This window comes from Pararge aegeria, chromosome 20 (assembly GCF_905163445.1).
Source record: "Pararge aegeria chromosome 20, ilParAegt1.1, whole genome shotgun sequence".
Lineage (NCBI taxonomy): Eukaryota > Metazoa > Arthropoda > Insecta > Lepidoptera > Nymphalidae > Pararge > Pararge aegeria.
In genome coordinates this window covers 12,041,527-12,060,273 of record NC_053199.1, presented here as the reverse complement: position 1 = coordinate 12,060,273, position 18,747 = coordinate 12,041,527, and the positions used below count along the sequence as shown (strand labels likewise).

Here is an 18,747-nt window from a genome sequence, read left to right as displayed (position 1 = left end):
TAAAAGTATGGAGGGTAGAGGTAAGGAGAGTCATCTGTGTATATGAAAAAGTGTCGTCAAAATGTATTAAATTAGGATGGCGCCACATTTGCATCAGGGTAACTCTTAAAAGAAGCGCCAAATATAAATATTGTTAGAGTAGGCTTGAAAAATAAACAAGGAAGTATGGAGATACAAGGAAGTAAGGTTATATTTACCACAATATTTTGTACAACGTAAGAGCCAGTCCACACGGCGCGTTGCGTCAGCGTTGCGTCGACGCAGCGCTACCACTGCGTTGTTTTACATACAAATAACCAAGGTGTTCACACGGCGCGCTGCGTCGTCGCAACGCACACATGACGGACAGCAGCCCCCGAGACGAAGCGGGAGGGGGTTTACTCGTGCGACGTCGGAGCGTCAGCGCTCAGTTGCTTGTGCGTTGACAGAGAGGATACACGGAAGCTCATTTCGTTTTACGTTTACGTTTTTGTATTTAGTTTTATTTGCAGGGTAATTAGTTTTATTTGCAGGGTAAAATGAATACCATTGAAGAAATTGACATAGATTACTTGATTACATTGATACAGGAAAGGGAAATTATATGGGACAAGTCAAACGTAGATTTTAAAAATAAAAATTTAAAAACAAAAGCCTGGGAAGACATATCAAAAGTTTTATTTCCTGATTACGAGAATTTCACAGCTGAACGAAAAAATAAAGTTGGTGAGTTCACAGTACAGATATTTATGTTTTTTTTATTTAAGAGGGCTTTCAAGATTTTCTTGCACCGCCAATTCCGCGATCAGTACAAAATTGAGTAGTCCACTTGCAAACCACGTTATGTTAAAAAAAAAACATTTTTTATCCAATGGCGCCAATCGGTTAAGGATTTAAAATATTAACGTCAGCATTTAATATACTGTGTTAAAACTCGCTATGATAAGAATAAAATGGGATTGAAATCTCAATACTTTTGCAAAAGTCGTTATGTTGATCGGCAGTCCACTTTCAAAAATCGCTAAGTTTGTATTAACTTGCAAACGACGCTAAGTTGCGTGGTGACTTTTGCAAAAGCCGCCATCTTGAGTGCCAGTACGCATAATACTGTCGAAGTGCATGCACGCGTTGCTTTCTTCAGATACTGCAGGCTTTTAAAAACGAGGTATTTTCTATTAAAATTATCATGGAGTATCAAGAACAAGAAGTTGTTTTGGCACCAAACAGAAGAGGACGTAAAAAGATAGCTGATAAATCTACATGGAAGAGAGAACTTGAGAAGTCGAAACTAATAATTTTCTCTTTTGACTGTCAAAAGAATTTGGTTTTACCAAAAGTACCAGACCAGAGTGCCTACTTTAGCCGACAATTGTATACGTATAACTTAACAGTATGTCAAGGGCCATCTCGTGGGGCTCAAAACTGTTTAAACACATTTATTTACACGTGGTTGGAAACTGAGGCAAAGAAAGGATCTAATCAGATTGCTTCGGCGGTATTTCATCGGCTAATGAATACCAATTTTGAAGACACTGTTAGTCATATTAAATTATTTTGCGACGGTTGTGGGGGGCAAAATAAAAACTCAATCGTTTTGGGAATGTTGGCATATTGGCTAAAAACAAAAGCTCCACGTCACATCAAGAAACTTACGCTGATATTCCCTGTAGTGGGGCATTCATTTTTGCCCCCCGACCGTGTATTTGGAAATATCGAAAGAGAAATACGTCCTTTAGAAGTCATTGTGGAACCCCAGACATATTTTGATATTTTTAAAAAGTATGGTACGGTTCTCAGACTAGGCAGCGACTTCCATTTTTATGATTGGAAATCAAGCGTTAAAAACGTACTTAAGTTACCTGGATCTTGGCACTTTCAATTTAATGCCTCTAAAAGATTCTTTTTAAGAAAGGATAAAAATAATAGAATTGCCATTAAAGGGGAACCTAATTATGTATCTGAGGTAATAAATTATGGCAACGTTTGCAAAAGAGGCAAATCATTCGAAAATATTGTGCCCGTTATGATGAATGTTGGAGTTCCAGTAAAACCAGTAAAGTTAAATGATGTGCGAAATCTTTTGAAAAAACATTTCGGTGAAGATTGGGCTTCTTACGATTATTTACAATATTACAATTTTCTTCAAGAAGAACCAAATGAGACTGTTATAGAAGAGACTGATAATGAAGAAACCATAATACACGAAGAAATAGACTTAAGAGTGTAATAATAGATAAAAATTGTAATTTCTTAAGAGTAGAGGAAAATAGAAGCTTATATTTGATTATTTCAAAACTGCCTATGTTGATTGCATACAACTGCAAAACTATCTATGTTAAAAAATCTTTTGCAAAACTAGCTATGTTTAATTTTAAAATGCAAATTAAATGATTATTATGAAAGAGTGATTTTATTTGCTAACATAATTTAATTCGATGTGCTACTAAGTTCATGTAATACACAAAAAAATGCATCTTAATATCGTAATTTTAAGTCTAAACATTTTAATTAGTTTTCTCAATTAATTGCTGCATAAACTTAACGGGGTTTGAAAGTGGACTACTCAATTAATATCTCGACACTCTAAAATTTTAAAACTTAGGGAATTTAGATTAGCGTGAGTACTATTTTATTACTTAGCTCAAAACTAACCTAGACTACGCTGAGTAGGTATAAAATATTATTTTTTTACTGATCGCGGAATTGGCGGTGCAAGAAAATCTTGAAAACCCTCATAATACAATTATACCTTATTTAGCTGCCAAGGCAGAGTTCCTCTAGTCATAAAATAGGTCGCATATTGCTGTCTTATGACATTCGGTGCTGTCTGTTCTTCATGTACGGGTTGTATTGGGAGAAATTCATCAACACTTATAGCAAATTTATCTCTTTGTCTAAAACCGTCTCGATCAGCGACAAAATTGTGTAATACACAACATGCTTTTATAATGTCAGTAGCGAAGTCATAGGACACGTCTATCGGTCTGTGAAAAATGCGCCATTTGTTAGCCATAATCCCAAAAGCGCATTCGACATATCTTCTGGCTCTGCTTAGACGGTAATTGAAAACCTTTTGTTGTAAGTCGAGATTTTGACCGCCATATGGACGCATAATATGTTTGCTCAGTCCAAAAGCTTCGTCACCCACAAATACATACGGGGTTGGTATATTGCTACCAGAGAGTGGCTGGGGTTGAGGTAGTGGTAAGTTGTTGTTAATCATTAGCTCGTACAGTTTAGAATTTTGTAATATGGTTGAATCGCATTCTTTTCCGTATGCACCGATGTCGACAAATACGAATTTGTAATTTGAATCCACAATAGCTAGCAACACAATCGAAAAAAAGGCTTTATAATTAAAAAAAAGTGAGCCACTATTTGCAGGATTACACACGCGGATATGTTTGCCGTCGATGGCACCAACACATTGAGGAAAATTTGCCTTTACATCAAAACCCCTCGCTATTGTTTGGAAACTTTCAGTTGTCAGTTCAGGGATGTTGTCTCGAAGAAGATTGGTCCATATAGCACGACAAACTCTTTGTATTATATATGCAATAGTAGATTTTCCCCGTTTGAATTTGAAATGTAAATCAGTTATTGAATTTCCACTTCCTAGGTATCTGAAAAGAAAATAATTATTATAATATGCATTTATGAGATAGATAGATACCCGAAAAAAAATACTGACATATTCAGACATCGATAGCAAATAACTTTCTCTATGTAACCAATTAATTCTGGAATCGCGAAAAAAATAGCAGCTGTTGCATACATTTTGATTCAGTAGGTATTGCTTTTTGTATGTAACAGCTGTTATATTTTCACGATTCCAGAGTCGGTCACATAGTGTTTGTTAACGATATCTGAATATGTCATTAAATTTTATCGAGAAATTCACTATGTATAAATTATTAAATCATGTTTACTATTGGTTTTGCAGGTAATGATTTAATAAAAAAATGGAGAAGTGTAAAAGATAATTACTTCAGATATTCAAAAAAATTAAAAGAAGCATCAAAATCGGGCTCGGGCGCTACGAAACTGAAGAAGTATCATTTATACAATCAACTCCTTTTTTTGAGAAAAGTGGAACAAAATGCCACCGAATCTAGCTTAGACTCGCCTAGAGAAATCAACAATGAATCTACGTCTACAAATGATGACATTACCACAGACAACACTCCGCGCTATGTTCCAGTCGCGCGCAAAAGGGCAATGCAAATGGATGAGTTTGAAAGAGAAGGACTAAAACTTCTCAAGGAGCCGGAAAATCGCCATATGTCCTTTTTCAGAGCTATATTGCCATCTATTCAAGAATTTTCCGACCGAGAAACTCTCCGTTTCCAAAGTAAAGTTATACAAATTATAGATGAAATGCGGTATGGACAAACATCATCATATGTGAGTGGCCCATCAACGTCTCACCAACCACCATATGGGTATCAAACAGCAAATTTTCAAAGTACATACATTTCTGATTTTAATAATTCAATTACATCTCCAGAAACATCTCAAGCAAGTGAAGAAACTGAATACGATTTTTCTAATTTGTAATTACTGGATGATATCTCTCTTAAATAATGTCTAAATTTAAAATTATGACAATTGCTGATTATTTGTGAGTTGATTACTAATTAAACAAACCAAAAAAACTGTTATATTTTTATTACTTAAATATATTTATATAGTTACCTTAAAGTGATTCCCAGCATTTCTACTGGTTCCACTGGATTCCTCATATTAGTATAGTTTTTTCGTATGTGTGGTTCTAAGGACTTCAATAAACATTCGAAGCTGGATACACTCATTCTAAAAAAATTATAAAACTTCTTTTCGTCTAATAGCAACTCCCGATATTCTAAAAAAAAAAACTGTCCATCACGATTTCTTAATGAAATGAAAGGACTGATCCAGTACCGTCTTGTGATCTTGCGTCGATTTCGGCGGTGACGTAGTAATAGGAGCAATGCTAGACGTCTTTTCCGATCCATGATTTGCTATAGACTGACTGCGAATTTTTTTCAAAATACTTGCCGCAACTGTGCGTCGCCGCTGCGCCGACGGAACGTTGACTGCGTCATAGTAACGCTGCAGCGCCCGTGTGGCCGGCTATGCGTCAAAATATTTGCGTTGCGACGACGCAACGCAACGCAACGCGCCGTGTGGACGGAGCTTTAGTTGTTGAAATTCTCAATAATTAACTACTTTAGTCGATAATGACATTAAATTTTTTAACTCGGCATACTTCAATTCATCTACGATTGCTACATTCATACCATACCCTGTGCATCCACCAGCGCCATTGTGGAGGATTTTTGAACTGTCATTTAACGCAACAACTGGACACTTTTTCAACTTTTCTCCCATATAAGATGACTCTCCTTACCTCTACCCTCCATACCTAAAAGCAATATAGTGAGAATTGTCACCGTGACATTACTTTTAATCGGTAATCATACAGATAACTTATCACAAAAAAAACTAAGGTTAAAAGCTAGTAATCAATGTCTATTACTGTTTTATTTATAATATAAATATAATCAATGGTATTAGTAGTGGATTCATTAATTATAGATCATAAGTCAGTACTAAAAAATGGAAAGTATTCAGAAGTAGGTATAACATATTTTCAGTTCAGTGTATGAATATGACCGTCCTCCGATTCTCAAGGATCCTGTGCATTCGGCAACTGACAAGACTGTTACCTTGTTTTTTATTCCTTCATAGCTTTTCTCAAAGCAAAAAATAAATAAACTAAAAACTATTTTGACCCATGAAGAAATAAGTAGTTTCCGCCAGCTTCTAATTTTGCGTATTTATTTACTCGTAGTGGTAACATTACATGCTGATTTGAGTTTTGACATTAATGACAAACAAATCAGTTATAAAAATGGCGGTGGCCTTGTCACCCGATCAGGAGTTGGTAAGTGCAATTTATTTGAAATTTTTGTCATTAAAACTCTTCCCTTTTATATAACTTACCTATCTTTTGTAAAGGATAATTATGTATTACCTATAAATATAGTAAAATACTTTTTAAAGTTGTAAACTAATTACTACTGTAGTCGTTGAACATGTCATCACTGTTTGTTTTGGTTTCGTCTTTAGCTTTTATTTAATATTGCCGAATTCGTTAAAATTATATGGTATTTTATATTTGAAATAGCATCAAATAGATCTCTTTCTAACTGAATTTTTACTACATTTGTGTTTCTAGGTATTTGTTTTATGTTAAACATAAGTTGAAAGTGAAACAAACTGTTTTTGTTGAGGCACAGTATTTGCTGTTGCTACTTGCCACGGCTCTCGGCTTATATCTGCTTAGTTCGCTATATAAATTCTTCGAAATAGTAAAAAGTATATAAGTATAATCTTTAGGAAAAGTTAATAAGATAGTTGCAAAGTTTGTTTAGAATTAGAAAGAGAAAACATAATTCCATTGAAATTAATATATTTATTATATCTGTTACAAGCTTAATTGATTATCTATTTTACTTATAAATATTGATTTTATTCTTCAAATTCCCAATTTTATTAATTTAATCTAGTCGAAACATGTTTGATAAAGCTATGTTTTCGTGTATAAAGTAATGCCTGCTTAGGATGGGACCAAACTAAGTGAGTGCTACATCACTTAGCATTAGTTGTCACATGTTTTGTTGCCTCGTTTCGACCTTGCTCATTGGTTAGTTACATTCACAGCTCTGGTCCTAAGACACCCTTAAAATGCTCTCTAAATCTCCAAGGCATTGAAATTTACAACATCTATTTTCAAACTAAGGACCAGTAATGAATTTGTTAACAGAAAATCTCAATACTTAACAATTTTTGACTTAAACTAAGAGTCAAACCTTTGATCTTGTGTATTTTAGTTGAACATGTCAAAAATTAGACCAATAAGTATGTTAATGTAGATGTGTAATGATGTAAAAATTTTCTTCACCCTTATAGGGGGAAAAGTAATTTTTTATTATATTTCACTATCTCACTTTCTGGCTGATTTACTTTAGTAGAAATATAGAGTTTCAAATATTATTCACTGGTTCAGGCTGTCCTTTGCATTCAGTCGCATGCACTGTATCTGTGTACAAAGGCACTGCCTACCCTTATTTTATATGTGTATCCTGCATAGTGGGAGGTTTTTCCATTCTATACTGTTCAAAACCCCCTTGCACACACCACTGCTTGCATGTTTCAGGATGTTTGTTTTATAAAGTTATATTACTATTGTTATTATTACTATTTAAAGGCTTCCCCTATAGCAATCTTAAAATCAGACAGTCAAAATTTAATAAATCCATCTACGTGATAGTAGATTTTCAACCGATTGAAGTCCACTGCAAATTTAATTGTTATCAACTATCACTAATCAATAAATTAAAAAAAAACTTTTATTTTATTACAAAAGATGCTTACTAAGTAATGGCAGCATATGGAAGGGCTTCTTATGAATTTGATATAACCTTTTAGCTGCCCAAAAACATTCCAACACATTTCTATCCCCACATTTCCGTTCATTATATTTTTTTGCTCTCAAAACAACATTTTACAGCAAAAAATCTAATGTAGTTGATAGAGGAATTTAATATGTTAATATGCCTGCCATACTTATGGGTTCTTGGTGATAATTACAAATGTCACATGCCTATTGGTAAAGTATTGAGCTGGATTGCTTTGCTGCTTATGGATCTCATTTTAAATAATATATTTGTGGATTGGATAATTATTTCTTAACTTTGGTTGCACAACCCAGCCTAGTGCTAGTGGTGCCTCACTAGCACTAGGCCGGGTGTATAATAAGTCTACACCTTTCACAAATGTGTATGTACATAAAGAACTCCAGACATACAAGAGATAGCACCCTCCGTGCACATAACATATAAGTATACGCAGTGATTTGCAGGTATGAGATGAAACGGGAATCATGTGAGAACGGAAACGGTCGCAATAAATCAGTTCGCTAAGTGTGAGTGACGCTGAGAGGGCGTCGCTCAATCGGGTCGGTTTATTGAGTGCACTCTACTCATAACACCTCGTATTAAGCAACTGTTTAACTACTAATTTAACTTTACGAGCGTTTTCAATTTATCCGATTAGATAGCGATATCAGTGCTCCTTCAAATTACGAATTGAATAATATGATATCACTTAAAAGTTACAATATATCACTGCTCTGTTGAATAGTGACTTAGTGCCCGTTCACATTGCTCGCGGATTATCGAACTATAAATGAGAACGCGATGTGTGGGTCGCAATACCAGGGAACAATATAGTGACTAGATGGCGCTTTTTCGATTCCATACTAATCATACTTAACTTTTACGCGATCGAAAAAGTAAACATAGGTAGAAAATTTCACACTAGGAACCCAGATGTGAACAAGCATTTAATGTCTGCGGAGCGTAATGCGCGATAAGAGTCATAACGCATACGATGCTTTCAGCATCTTTTGTCGGTGATTATGTTGCTTTTTGGAAGCTTGACTCGTCAGATGCTGCAATACCACTCCAAACAAACAACAATAATCTGTCGCGGCGAACTAGTCTTTCTTTGGCAGAGCGATGCAGCGAAAAGTCGCGATTTTCACATCACAATCAAACGCAGCAATTTGCTTGCGGTATAGCATTGAAGCAATAAAAAAATCTTTATTGACAAAAAAGTTAGTCTCCACTCTTGGTGGCGTACGATTTGGCAATTTGGCGTCTTTTACAGGTCGAACGGAAAAAAATCATCTTATGTCTATTGCTTGCTGCATTGAAAGTAATCAATGTTGCTTTAAAGGACTAGTGGCCATTATGGCTTCAAATTGTTTGATAACAGCACCCGTGAAAAATCAGTCTGTCGCGTATGCGATATGTATGTAATTACCACCAGTATGTTATTTATGTCTCATTAGTTGGATTAAACGCAAAATAAGAAGCACCTGCGGTTTCAATATGAAAGATTGGAAACTTAATCTACCTATTTAGTCTTGTTTACCTAGGTACCATAGAGGTAAACAAATCGTAGGATTTTTCCGAAGAAACGCTTAAGAAGTGTTCATCTCGAAGAAACAATTAAACCGTGGGAAAAAGTAGCTCGTACTTGCTATTACTTGTCCTGTGGTTTGCCAATCAAGGAAAATAAAGTTTTAAAGCGTTTCGCTCATTTTGCTATCAATGGGAACAGGGTCTTACGAAGAGTCCATATAGACTTTTTTATTTAAATCGTCACGTGACGTTTCAAGACGACCGTATTTCATTTCCATTGGCATGCTTAAAGAATTTTCTTCTTTTCAAGTTTTTAATTCCTATCTAAAAAGTAATTAACGGGGAAAACTCTGAAAGTATTTCTTCTTTTCTTCTTTTTGTGCCTCAGCACTACTGGAGGTTGGCCATCAGCTCAGCGAACTTCTAGCGTAACAATGTTTCCACTCTAAGGATATTTGTCCATTCACGGATGTTGCGCAACCAGGACTTCTTCCTCCTTCCACGCGTCCTTGCCCTCTAATTTGCCCATCAGATATTAGACTTTTCTCCTTTTAATGTTTTGCTGTAACTCCCGACTTCTGGCTGGTAGCAACACATCTCAAAGACTTCGAGACGTTTCAAAGTATTTAACCGTTTAAAATGTTGTTCGTGGTAGGCATTAGGTACTGGACACTAGTTATTGACGATGAACATTTGCTACCTATATGTTGCATAGGCATCGAATAAATCAACTAGGAACAATTCTACGAGCAGAGGCTTCTTATGCCTGTGCACAATACACACACAGCTACTATCATATATATTCTAAGGGTGGGTATGCGAAGAATATTTAGGGAGAGGTTGTAAGGATGGGGCGAGTACAAAAGATCCTGAAGGGTCTGAAGTGCACCCGCTAAGGAGGGTCCCATTCTGCAAAAGATATAAACAGATCGATTGTTAACTTAAATTTTTCTTGCGGTTAACACACAAATTAGACGAAGTGCTGAAAAAGCGGTCTGATAAGTTGCGGATAGCTTATTTACAAATTTTGTCTTTGTCACTTGATATAAAGTATAAAAAGTCTCAAAACGTTACGTTTTGGCTCTAATTTAGGCTATCCGCCACTTGGCAAAGGTGGTTAAACCAGGCCTTCAGTATAGGGTTGATGTCGTAGTTACTTAGTTTCCAATGGAGTATAGCTGATAACCATCTCATGGGTTGTAACAGTAACCAAGCACGAAAGCTCGCCAGGAGCTGAGCTCCAAAGCTCGAATATTCATGGCCTATAAATATTACAGCATAAAATAAGAGGAAATTAGTTTCCTCCTCGTATGTGGTGTACCTAACCGAGAGTACTCAATTCGAACACCAACAATAGTTTTTCCTTCCTTACTTTGCATACTATCGGGTCGAACGGAGTTGATCATAGATATTCGCTCTGTACGGATAAAATTATCATAAGTTATTTTCATACAAAAGAAGATGAACGTAGTTAAGCCGCAATCCATACAAATAAATAAAATTAAAGATTACTTTTGTAGTGCCAGAATATACTTTCAGATAAGCCCAGACATACATTTTATTTCGGAAATCTATTCTAGCCACACAATACCTATGACCCATTTTACACCGCCAGTCGACTCCCAGGTTGACAAACTGTATGAGAGTCCCATGTTTTCCCAAGTGAGAAGATAGGTTTCCATAAGTTGTCTGTAAACGCTAAGAAAGAGTTTCTCTAAAATCTACCATTCCATTTGCTTAGGTAGTAAGTAGACTTTAGTTAATTCAGATATTACATACCTAAGTACCGACTACTTGAGACGAGTGGAAAGTCAATCCACCTTCTCTGTTTAGATTTTAGTTGTTGCTAATCATAAAACTTTATGGATAAGTGAGCAGCGTTTTAGTGTGTCCACTACACTATACAAACTTTCCAACCCTAATTAACCCTTTGGAGGTTGGTTAGAATTTGAATAAATCATAAATATATATATATTTTCATATTTTATCTTCAATAACTTTCATTCAAGAACTAAACAATACTTTCAATCACCTATTTAACCCGGTTAAGTGTGAAATGAAAAAAAAAACTAAATTGCTTTCTTCAAAACTTGGATTATGCAATGGAAATAAGATTCTACAAATACGTTTCGGGCTGTTTCAGAGATTAGCTTGAACAAACTTGAGGCCAGTTTAAACGTGGAATAACGTAATATATATAATAGTAAATCAGTGTTTTATCACGACCTTATATTTGAAAGGTGGTCTCAGTTGAGTGTAACAAAATACGGCGTAACTATTCCGACGTTATGCCACATTTATTTAAGATCTGCTTTATTACTGCTTTATTCATAGATGAAAACCAGTGTGGGAGTTATTTAGACCGCTAACTCTATTTGGTTTTACTATCGTTCGTAGTAATGGAATGTCGCTATATGAATGAACGCTACACTTACCTACTGACACTCGTTTCTAGTGAAATTGTTATTGTTTTCAAATCGCCTCCCATTGTTGGAATCGTTGCGTCATCGAGTTCCTATATTTTTTTGCGTAGGTATCGGAGGTTGTTTCTTGGAACCCGCCTTTAGTTTCTATTTCAGTATTGAAGATATAATATAGTTCTTGTTATTCATGGCGTAATAATAATTATTAATTACAGAAATGTGTAAACAATCAATAAATTACTGTTAAATGTTTCCTAGTTCATATACCTCTATTATAGTACAATTAAAACCGTTTGGGGGGGGTATGGTTTTTAATATAACTCACATACCTATTTAGCCCTTTTTTCTTACCGTCAGGGAAAATTGCAGTCAAGATTTTCGTATGGTGGTTCTAGTACGTAACAAACGAAACTTGCGATTATCGTCATATAAGCGGTAAGAGTTATACAATGTTTAAATTTACGTATGAGAGCCACCTACGCCTCTCGTCGCGTGTGCTTCCTCGATGTGGACGGCCTCCTACGCTCGAGCCACGCGTGTACAAACTACCCGAGGGCGTGACTGACTGACTCACGTATGACTTCTGTGATAGAAGTTCGCTTTGGGATATTTAATTTGATAGAGCTGTCTTAAGCAACTAAACAGATACAGAACCAGAAGTTGTCTATATGCTATAGTTGTATTGCCTAGTTCGATCCCCGGCACGCACCTTTACCTTTTCGGAGCTATGGGCGTTTTTAATTTGAGCAATTAAAAATAATATACTTTAACGTGAAAGGAAAACATCGAGAGGAAAACTGCATGCCTGAGAGTTCTGCATATTTTTTCAAGGGAGTGTGAAGTTCACCAATGCGCACTTGGCCAGGGTGGTGGAGAGCGGCATAAATCCTTCTCATTGTGTGAGAAGACCCTTGCTTGTGGTGGACAGTTAATGGGTGGGTAGTTTAGCGGTGATAGTGGTCACGATTTAGGTTTCAGTTTTTGGGGGATCGAGGTCGATCCCGGCACTTATTTCTAACTAGTGGCAGATTTGAAGGGAAGCCGAAGTCCTTCCGAAGATTTACTCTAATATGATTCACCAATCGGTGACCTGTGCAACTAAAAAACTTCCTGGATAGAACCATGCTAAAACGGAAACAAACACGGAAATTCCTATTTCTCTATATTTATATATAAAAAAAGTGTTTATAATGATAATTTACTTTGTATCGGATCATATAATATAAGTAAAAGTCGATAGAACTGTTAGTATTTACTTTTTACGTAACAGTTTTGCCGGTTGGCCGTTACACCTTGTTGATACTTTTCGCCTATGACAGTTGCTATTCGTGGCCGCGTGCATACGATCGTGCGTCCCGCACTTTGTGTACTAAACAATATTGAACAGATTGACACGCTAGAGGGATCTGATTTGTGTGTGTATACATGTGTGGTTACGCTCGGAGTTTACTTACGATATCACACTAGCAATTTGATAAAGGACGTGTTATCAGAACGCAGGTCAAGGATCGCGCGTCGTGTGATACTATTTAATGTTTTTGAGCTCTTGTTTATTCAATAAAGCACTTTCTTTAACAAGTCGACACGCACGAGTGATCTGTTTTGATTTGTACATGTGGGATTTTGTTTTGTTTAGATATCTCGTAAACGTAATTTATGAAAAGGACGTGTTATCAGAACAAAGGTCAGGGATCGCGCATTGTGTGATATATCTGGATGTTTTTGAACTCTTTTGCACCTTTAATTACTTATAACCAGTTCTTACGCACAGCTGATCGTTTTTTATTTGTTCATGTGCGGTTATGCTTTTGATATTGTAGTTGCAGCTTGCGAATAGGACAATATTATCAGCACACAGCGTTGTACGAATATTTAATGTTTTTGAGCCCTTTTTCATCCCACTAAATACTTATAGCCTATGCTCTGTTTTGATTTAGCATTTTCGGTCTTGTTTAAGGTTAACGTTTGATATCGTACTCGTGATTTGTTTAAAGCACGTGTTATCAAAACGCACGTCTAGGAGTGGGCGTTGCGTGTTACATTGTGATTTTTAGCTCTTGTGCTAAGTGCTTCTTTGAAATCTGATTAAAGAATAAAGATATTGATTTAAATACTGGTTATATGTGAAAAGGACTTGTCGTTGTGTTGATCATATCGTAGGTTAAGGAATGTTATATGGTATAAACATATCAATGAGCGCGGTGATGCGGTTGGTCTTGGTTTTGAAGTAAAAAAATACTTGTGAAAATTTGTACGCGCACGGAATTGGTCGGAATTCAGTGTAACGACGTGCAACAATATCATATTAACTTACTTCTTTAGATTGGTTGTAAGATAGTTCTGCAGTCAGTTCAGCTTTGTGGTACCTACCTACCGATTCTAATTGTTTTGTTTACCGGTTGGTTCTTTACTACTGATCTTTAAAATAGGAATGGTAATATTTTTATGTTGTCCAGTGTTTGTAGTCACCGGTTTGGTGTTAATGATTTTAAACTAGGACGAGTGAACAAAACGTCATTCCAACGAAATGAATTCGTTGGATTGTCGTTATTTGAAATACTCAAAACTTCCAAGCGCAACCCGCGCATATAAAACATTTATTAGTTTTGAAATATTTTATATTCAAAATATTGGCAAAGTTGCAGTGAAAGGCACATGAGGTTTAATATTTTATAGGTGATAGTTTTCCATTTATCATAAGTTAGAACGTCTGCTTGGCTATGTTTAGTATAAATAAATTGCTCTATATGGTATCGTTATTACCATTTGTTACGATTATATTCTTTCAATTTACTCGTAGGACACTTTAGCAGCTGAAATATTATGGGTATATTAAACATCATAATTAAATTTTCCTTCGGTACATAGAGTTATGATGACTAGGACCTATATTAGACTATAATAGTTATTTATTATATATAATATTATTAGCAAAGTCAAAGTCAAAAATATCTTTATTCAAGTAGGCCAGGTGGCACTTTTTATGCGTACGTTACATGAGAATTACACAGATAACCAAATTCGTAACGCATCCTGGTCTAAGAAGAAGCCCACAACAAACTTAGCCGGGTGTTTTTTTTTGTTATCAGCATCTCACATTGTCATTTAAAATTATTAGAATTTAAAGAAAAATTTTATTTATACTATAATAGGATTTTTCTATAAGCTTATGTTTAAACGTTAGCTGTAGAAGTCTCTTAAAAATTTCAAAGTTTGTATTTATACAATTTTTATCCATTGATTTAATATTTTACCACCCTGGTTATTATAAGGTAAAAAAACCTTCTACAACAGTTCGTATGGCTTTCATCAAATAGTATGCTTATAATATAACAAATAGAATAATGTAGGGACAGTTCTTCAATGGTTACTAGTATGAAGTTTTCAAATATAGAGAAATATATAGTCAAAAATAGTAAATCATTACAACACACCCCACTACATAAAAGTTAAATCTGAAATAAAGTAAAGCCATTAATAATAATATATTTGGGAATGGAATTATATTATTATTATTTTCGATTATACGCGAAGTAAATACGCGATACGCGAGTTTACTTGTAGTGCATAACTTAAAACAAAAAATTACGACGTGTATCGTCATCATCCAGCCCTAAAGTAATCGTAGCTTGTGATAACACACTTGTGCTCGTGATACTAAAATGACTGATTAATAATTTTTGAATACTTATAGTATTCAGATAAACACCCAGAAACTGAAAAACATTTATGTTCATCACACCAAAATTTTCCAGCTGCCCACTGCGCCAGTCGGCCGTCAAAAACTTAATACGAACTACATACCTGCCTTAATCTTCCAAACGCACGAATACATGCAAACGTACGCATATTGAACTTATCCATTAGCTTGGTTGCCGGCATTAATACGGTCACCGCACAGGATACACATCCCGGAAGAATTAGCCCCTCCCTTCTAATGTATTTGCGTCCATACACGGAACACGTGACTTTAAGGACCAGCGCACACTGGCAGACGGCCTGCAACAGTAAGAGAACTATAGGCGTACGACGAATTTTAAGTCTTATCACTTCATAGCAAGATATACTATACAAGTTAGCCCTTGACTGCAATCTAACTGGGTGACTAGTAATAATGCAATCTAAGATGGTAGCGGGCTAACCTGTTAAGCTATACCCCTAAACTGTATGTACTTAACATCGTACCGGAACGTTAAATCACTAGGCGGCATGTCTTTGTCGGCAGGTTGGTAACAAACTACCCACCAGACGAGATTGCCTCTGGCGTTTTCGAACTCGGAACCTCCTTATTAAATGCGCTTATCACTCCTATGAAGTCAAAAAACTTCCGTAAATGTGATAAGTTGTTCAATAATCTTGTTCCAACATCGCCATTCTACTGTATGACAGCGAAAAACCGTGATATCGGTTGATTCCCCATCGATTCGGATTAAACTTTTTTATTCACGTTTCTGATGGCTATCGCTAATATGTCGAACGCATCAGGCTTATTTGTTTCATCTATATATCGTATAACTCTGCAACCGTCAAGGCATAGCGAATTGTCATTTTTTTTAAAAAGCCTGCAAGAACTTATACCTTATCATTGTTTTTCATCTTATTTATTTAAAAATGTAGCTGCCACTGCACACTGAGGACTATAAAAACTTTTTACTAAGAACTTCGATCAGGTCTAAAAGTTGTTTGCACACTGCAAGAAGCTCAAGAAGCCATGATTCGCACGCAATGCATTTTGATTGCTTTTCTATGTATGTACGGTACGAAACCGACCGCATCGTGCGTATATTTTTTTCTTGTCTTCCGACCCGTATCGCATTCACATTTGATGCGGCTCTTGTGGTTATCTGAGATTAGCAATAATTTACATTTTCTCCGAATCTTAATGAAGTTTATCCCTCCGCTAGAGGAAAACATAACAGCATTTCTTAGAAGAATTTCTTAAACATGATTCATCTGAAGTTATGCTGTGATATTAGTAGCATTATCACCATATTTTGATAGTCGGTACCTAATTACTGTTAAAAGTGGTAGCATTACATGAGCTAAAAGAAAAACCGTTCTTACAATCTTTTTATGGAATGTAAGTAAGTGTATGAAGCTTACTGTCGCAAATTGAGTGGTACAGAATCACGATGCAGTAAGCATGTTGATTTGTGATCGCAAGGTTTATTTGTATTTGTCTTTACTTTGCGTTTGGGAATTAAAGCATTCCTCCAGATAAAGGGCCCCTTGATAAAGTATGTGAATTGGCGCAGGAATTAAATTATTAAACCAATAATTGAAATCACACACTCCATCCCCTTAATACAATCGTTGCATATTGTTTAGTCGGTTACCCACGGTTTTGTCTGGTTGTTAAAAACTGTCAAACTCTCAAACTCAAATGTCAAATTGTTAATAACTGAACTAGATAAATCGCTGTGTGACTGTTCTCACGCTATATAAAAACGTTTATATGATTAGGGCTTAAAAGTATGTTTTTCTGTGCAGTGGCTTTTTATATGAATTCTTGATTAATTTTCCATTTAATTTTTGCAACGATTTATCCTAAAAGATACCTGGCATCGATATCTTCTATAACTTACCTTACAGCTTTTAGAAAAAAAAACTCACCGAGTACTTATCGGTGAGTTGAATTTTTTGTCAAATTAAGTTTACATGGCGTTTTGTCAATGGTGCACTTGTAATTTACGTGCATATCAGTCCATGTTTTTGTGTGTGTGTGCTATATTAATTCATCTATCTATATGCATGTTGTTAGTTCTATTAATAAACTAGCTGACCCGTGCAACTTCGTCTGCACCAAATCGGTTATTACCGGAAAACACGAATAAAATGACATGTTCTAAAAAAGAATCCTAGCTATATCGATTCATCGCCCCCGAAACCCCCTGTAACCTAAATTTCATAAAAAATCGTTGGAGCCGATTCCGAGATTCCAATTATATACTCGTATATACAAGAATTGCTCGTTTAAAAATATAAGATTAATAAAGTAGTCACCTACGCCCCTTGCTGATGTTCTGGTGGCACGAAAGTGTGACGAAATGGTGAAATCAAAGTCTGCTGCTTTGTAATAAACACCTTGTGTCGTGAGTGTAATAAATAACTAATGGCTGCTTAGTAATCTATGGACATGACATCGACGCGTAGCAAATTAATTTCCGAAATGGAGTTAAAGATTATGCAGCAGTTTTTCTCGGTTTTACAGGTAGGACTATTTGTTACCTATTTATTACATTAAGTTTACTCTGAAGTCGGTGACAGGCGTAAAAAAAAATTGAATTCTATTTTAGTTCTATTATAATATTAATATATATATTATGCTATGATCGTGTTATAGAAGAATAATAATTAACTTACTTAAGGTACTGGCATACGACGGAGCTTAATTGTTAAGAACAAAATACCTATTTATTTATGTAGGCGTGGTTTACGCAAAACCCACTAGAAACGGAACATGCACTAGGAAACTTAACTAAACATACACATTTATTTCAATTTTAAAATAAATTTATATCGGTTGTTAGTTTACCTGAGGCTAGACTTTAGTTCCGGTAAAAAGTTGTGTTTATTTAATATTAAATCATAAAATAGATTTTTAATGAATATTTAAGAAAAGCAATTCAACTTCAATATGTTCTTATTTGTAGAATAAAGTGTCCTCGAAGCTTCACTACATTTTCACTTAAAAAGCGCAAATAAATCGAAGGATTCACTAGAATATTATAAGTATGTGCTCTGATCTCGGTAGTCATAATATTTAATAAGTTATTAGTCAATAGACTAATCTACTCGACTAACTAGTCTAGTAAGTTTGGTCTAAACGATCTCAAAACCGGTATTGGGTAACATCGTATTTATAGAGGAAATTATAACGGCATTTTCTTAATAGAGGATGTAAAGCAGTAAGGCCACAAAGTGAATTCTATTCCTTTTACGAACGTAAACAGAAATCGGATACACCTAATCGATCTCTTAAAATGTTCCTGTCGATTTTCAAAAGTATTGATGGATGAAGGATGAAGATATATGTTATCGATGTTGATTTAAGTCTTTTTCAAATCACTTGATAAACAACCACCTCTTGATCTTGAGCTTGAATTGAGTTGCCTTGGAAATAAATCTCTAAAAATTAGCTTGAACAACTCCTTTGTTTTTGATCATTGCGCAAAGAGGAACATATCCTTCGCAGATATTCTACTGATACTTACCAAAAAGTTATTCACTCGTGTTATATTTTTCTCTGTTTTATTTTACGATTAAGATGAAGATATCCACCAATATGATACCAAATGATATTTATCTATAAATGCAATTTAACATAGTGATGTTGTCCATTGGCATTTTAGCCTTGCAATTATAGCAAATCT

The 18,747-nt window shown here is 35.3% G+C and overlaps 3 protein-coding genes across 5 annotated transcripts in view; 2 read left to right on the top strand and 1 right to left on the bottom strand.

The window, feature by feature from the left end:
- The first annotated feature begins 222 nt into the window (after positions 1-222).
- LOC120632555 lies at positions 223-4,681 on the top strand. Its single transcript, XM_039902426.1, has 2 exons — positions 223-705; positions 3,923-4,681. Exons 1-2 carry the CDS (start codon positions 519-521, stop codon positions 4,534-4,536), a joined length of 801 nt encoding a protein of 266 aa, XP_039758360.1. The 5' UTR covers positions 223-518; the 3' UTR covers positions 4,537-4,681.
- On the bottom strand, positions 1,678-5,086 carry LOC120632554 (protein ALP1-like). 2 transcript variants are annotated; one of them, XM_039902425.1, is made up of 3 exons: positions 5,017-5,086; positions 4,675-4,791; positions 1,678-3,602 (listed from the first exon to the last, which is right to left on the bottom strand). In XM_039902425.1, the coding sequence occupies exons 1-3, from the start codon at positions 5,061-5,063 to the stop codon at positions 2,723-2,725; spliced, it is 1,044 nt and encodes a 347-aa protein (XP_039758359.1). In that variant the 5' UTR covers positions 5,064-5,086; the 3' UTR covers positions 1,678-2,722. The 2 variants fall into 2 exon arrangements, with proteins under 2 accessions (XP_039758359.1, XP_039758358.1); XM_039902424.1 differs by lacking the exon at positions 5,017-5,086 and having other exon boundaries at positions 4,675-4,994.
- Positions 5,087-5,876: 790 nt separating this feature from the next.
- The window catches only part of LOC120632674 (tyrosine-protein phosphatase non-receptor type 9), a 105,694-nt gene continuing 92,823 nt past the window's right edge, over positions 5,877-18,747 (top strand). Inside the window, exon 1 of one of the 2 annotated variants that reach the window (XM_039902626.1) lies at positions 5,877-5,905. Coding sequence is in view for 1 of the 2 variants with exons in the window: in XM_039902625.1 (XP_039758559.1) it covers positions 17,505-17,585 (81 nt within the window). In the remaining variant the exon portion in view is untranslated. Of the gene's footprint in view, positions 5,906-17,379; positions 17,586-18,747 lie in introns of those variants that run through there. The other variant, XM_039902625.1, reaches the window with a different exon arrangement.

Excerpts from the sequence above, each read along its gene's own strand:
- LOC120632554 (XM_039902424.1), bottom strand. The coding sequence starts at position 4,973 with ATGGATCGGAAAAGACGTCTAGCATTGCTCCTATTACTACGTCACCGC. Across the intron at positions 3,603-4,674 it reads ATGCTGGGAATCACTTTAAG|ATACCTAGGAAGTGGAAATT; the intron begins GTAACTATATAA and ends TTTTCTTTTCAG.
- LOC120632555 (XM_039902426.1), top strand. The coding sequence starts at position 519 with ATGAATACCATTGAAGAAATTGACATAGATTACTTGATTACATTGATA. Across the intron at positions 706-3,922 it reads TGAACGAAAAAATAAAGTTG|GTAATGATTTAATAAAAAAA; the intron begins GTGAGTTCACAG and ends TTGGTTTTGCAG.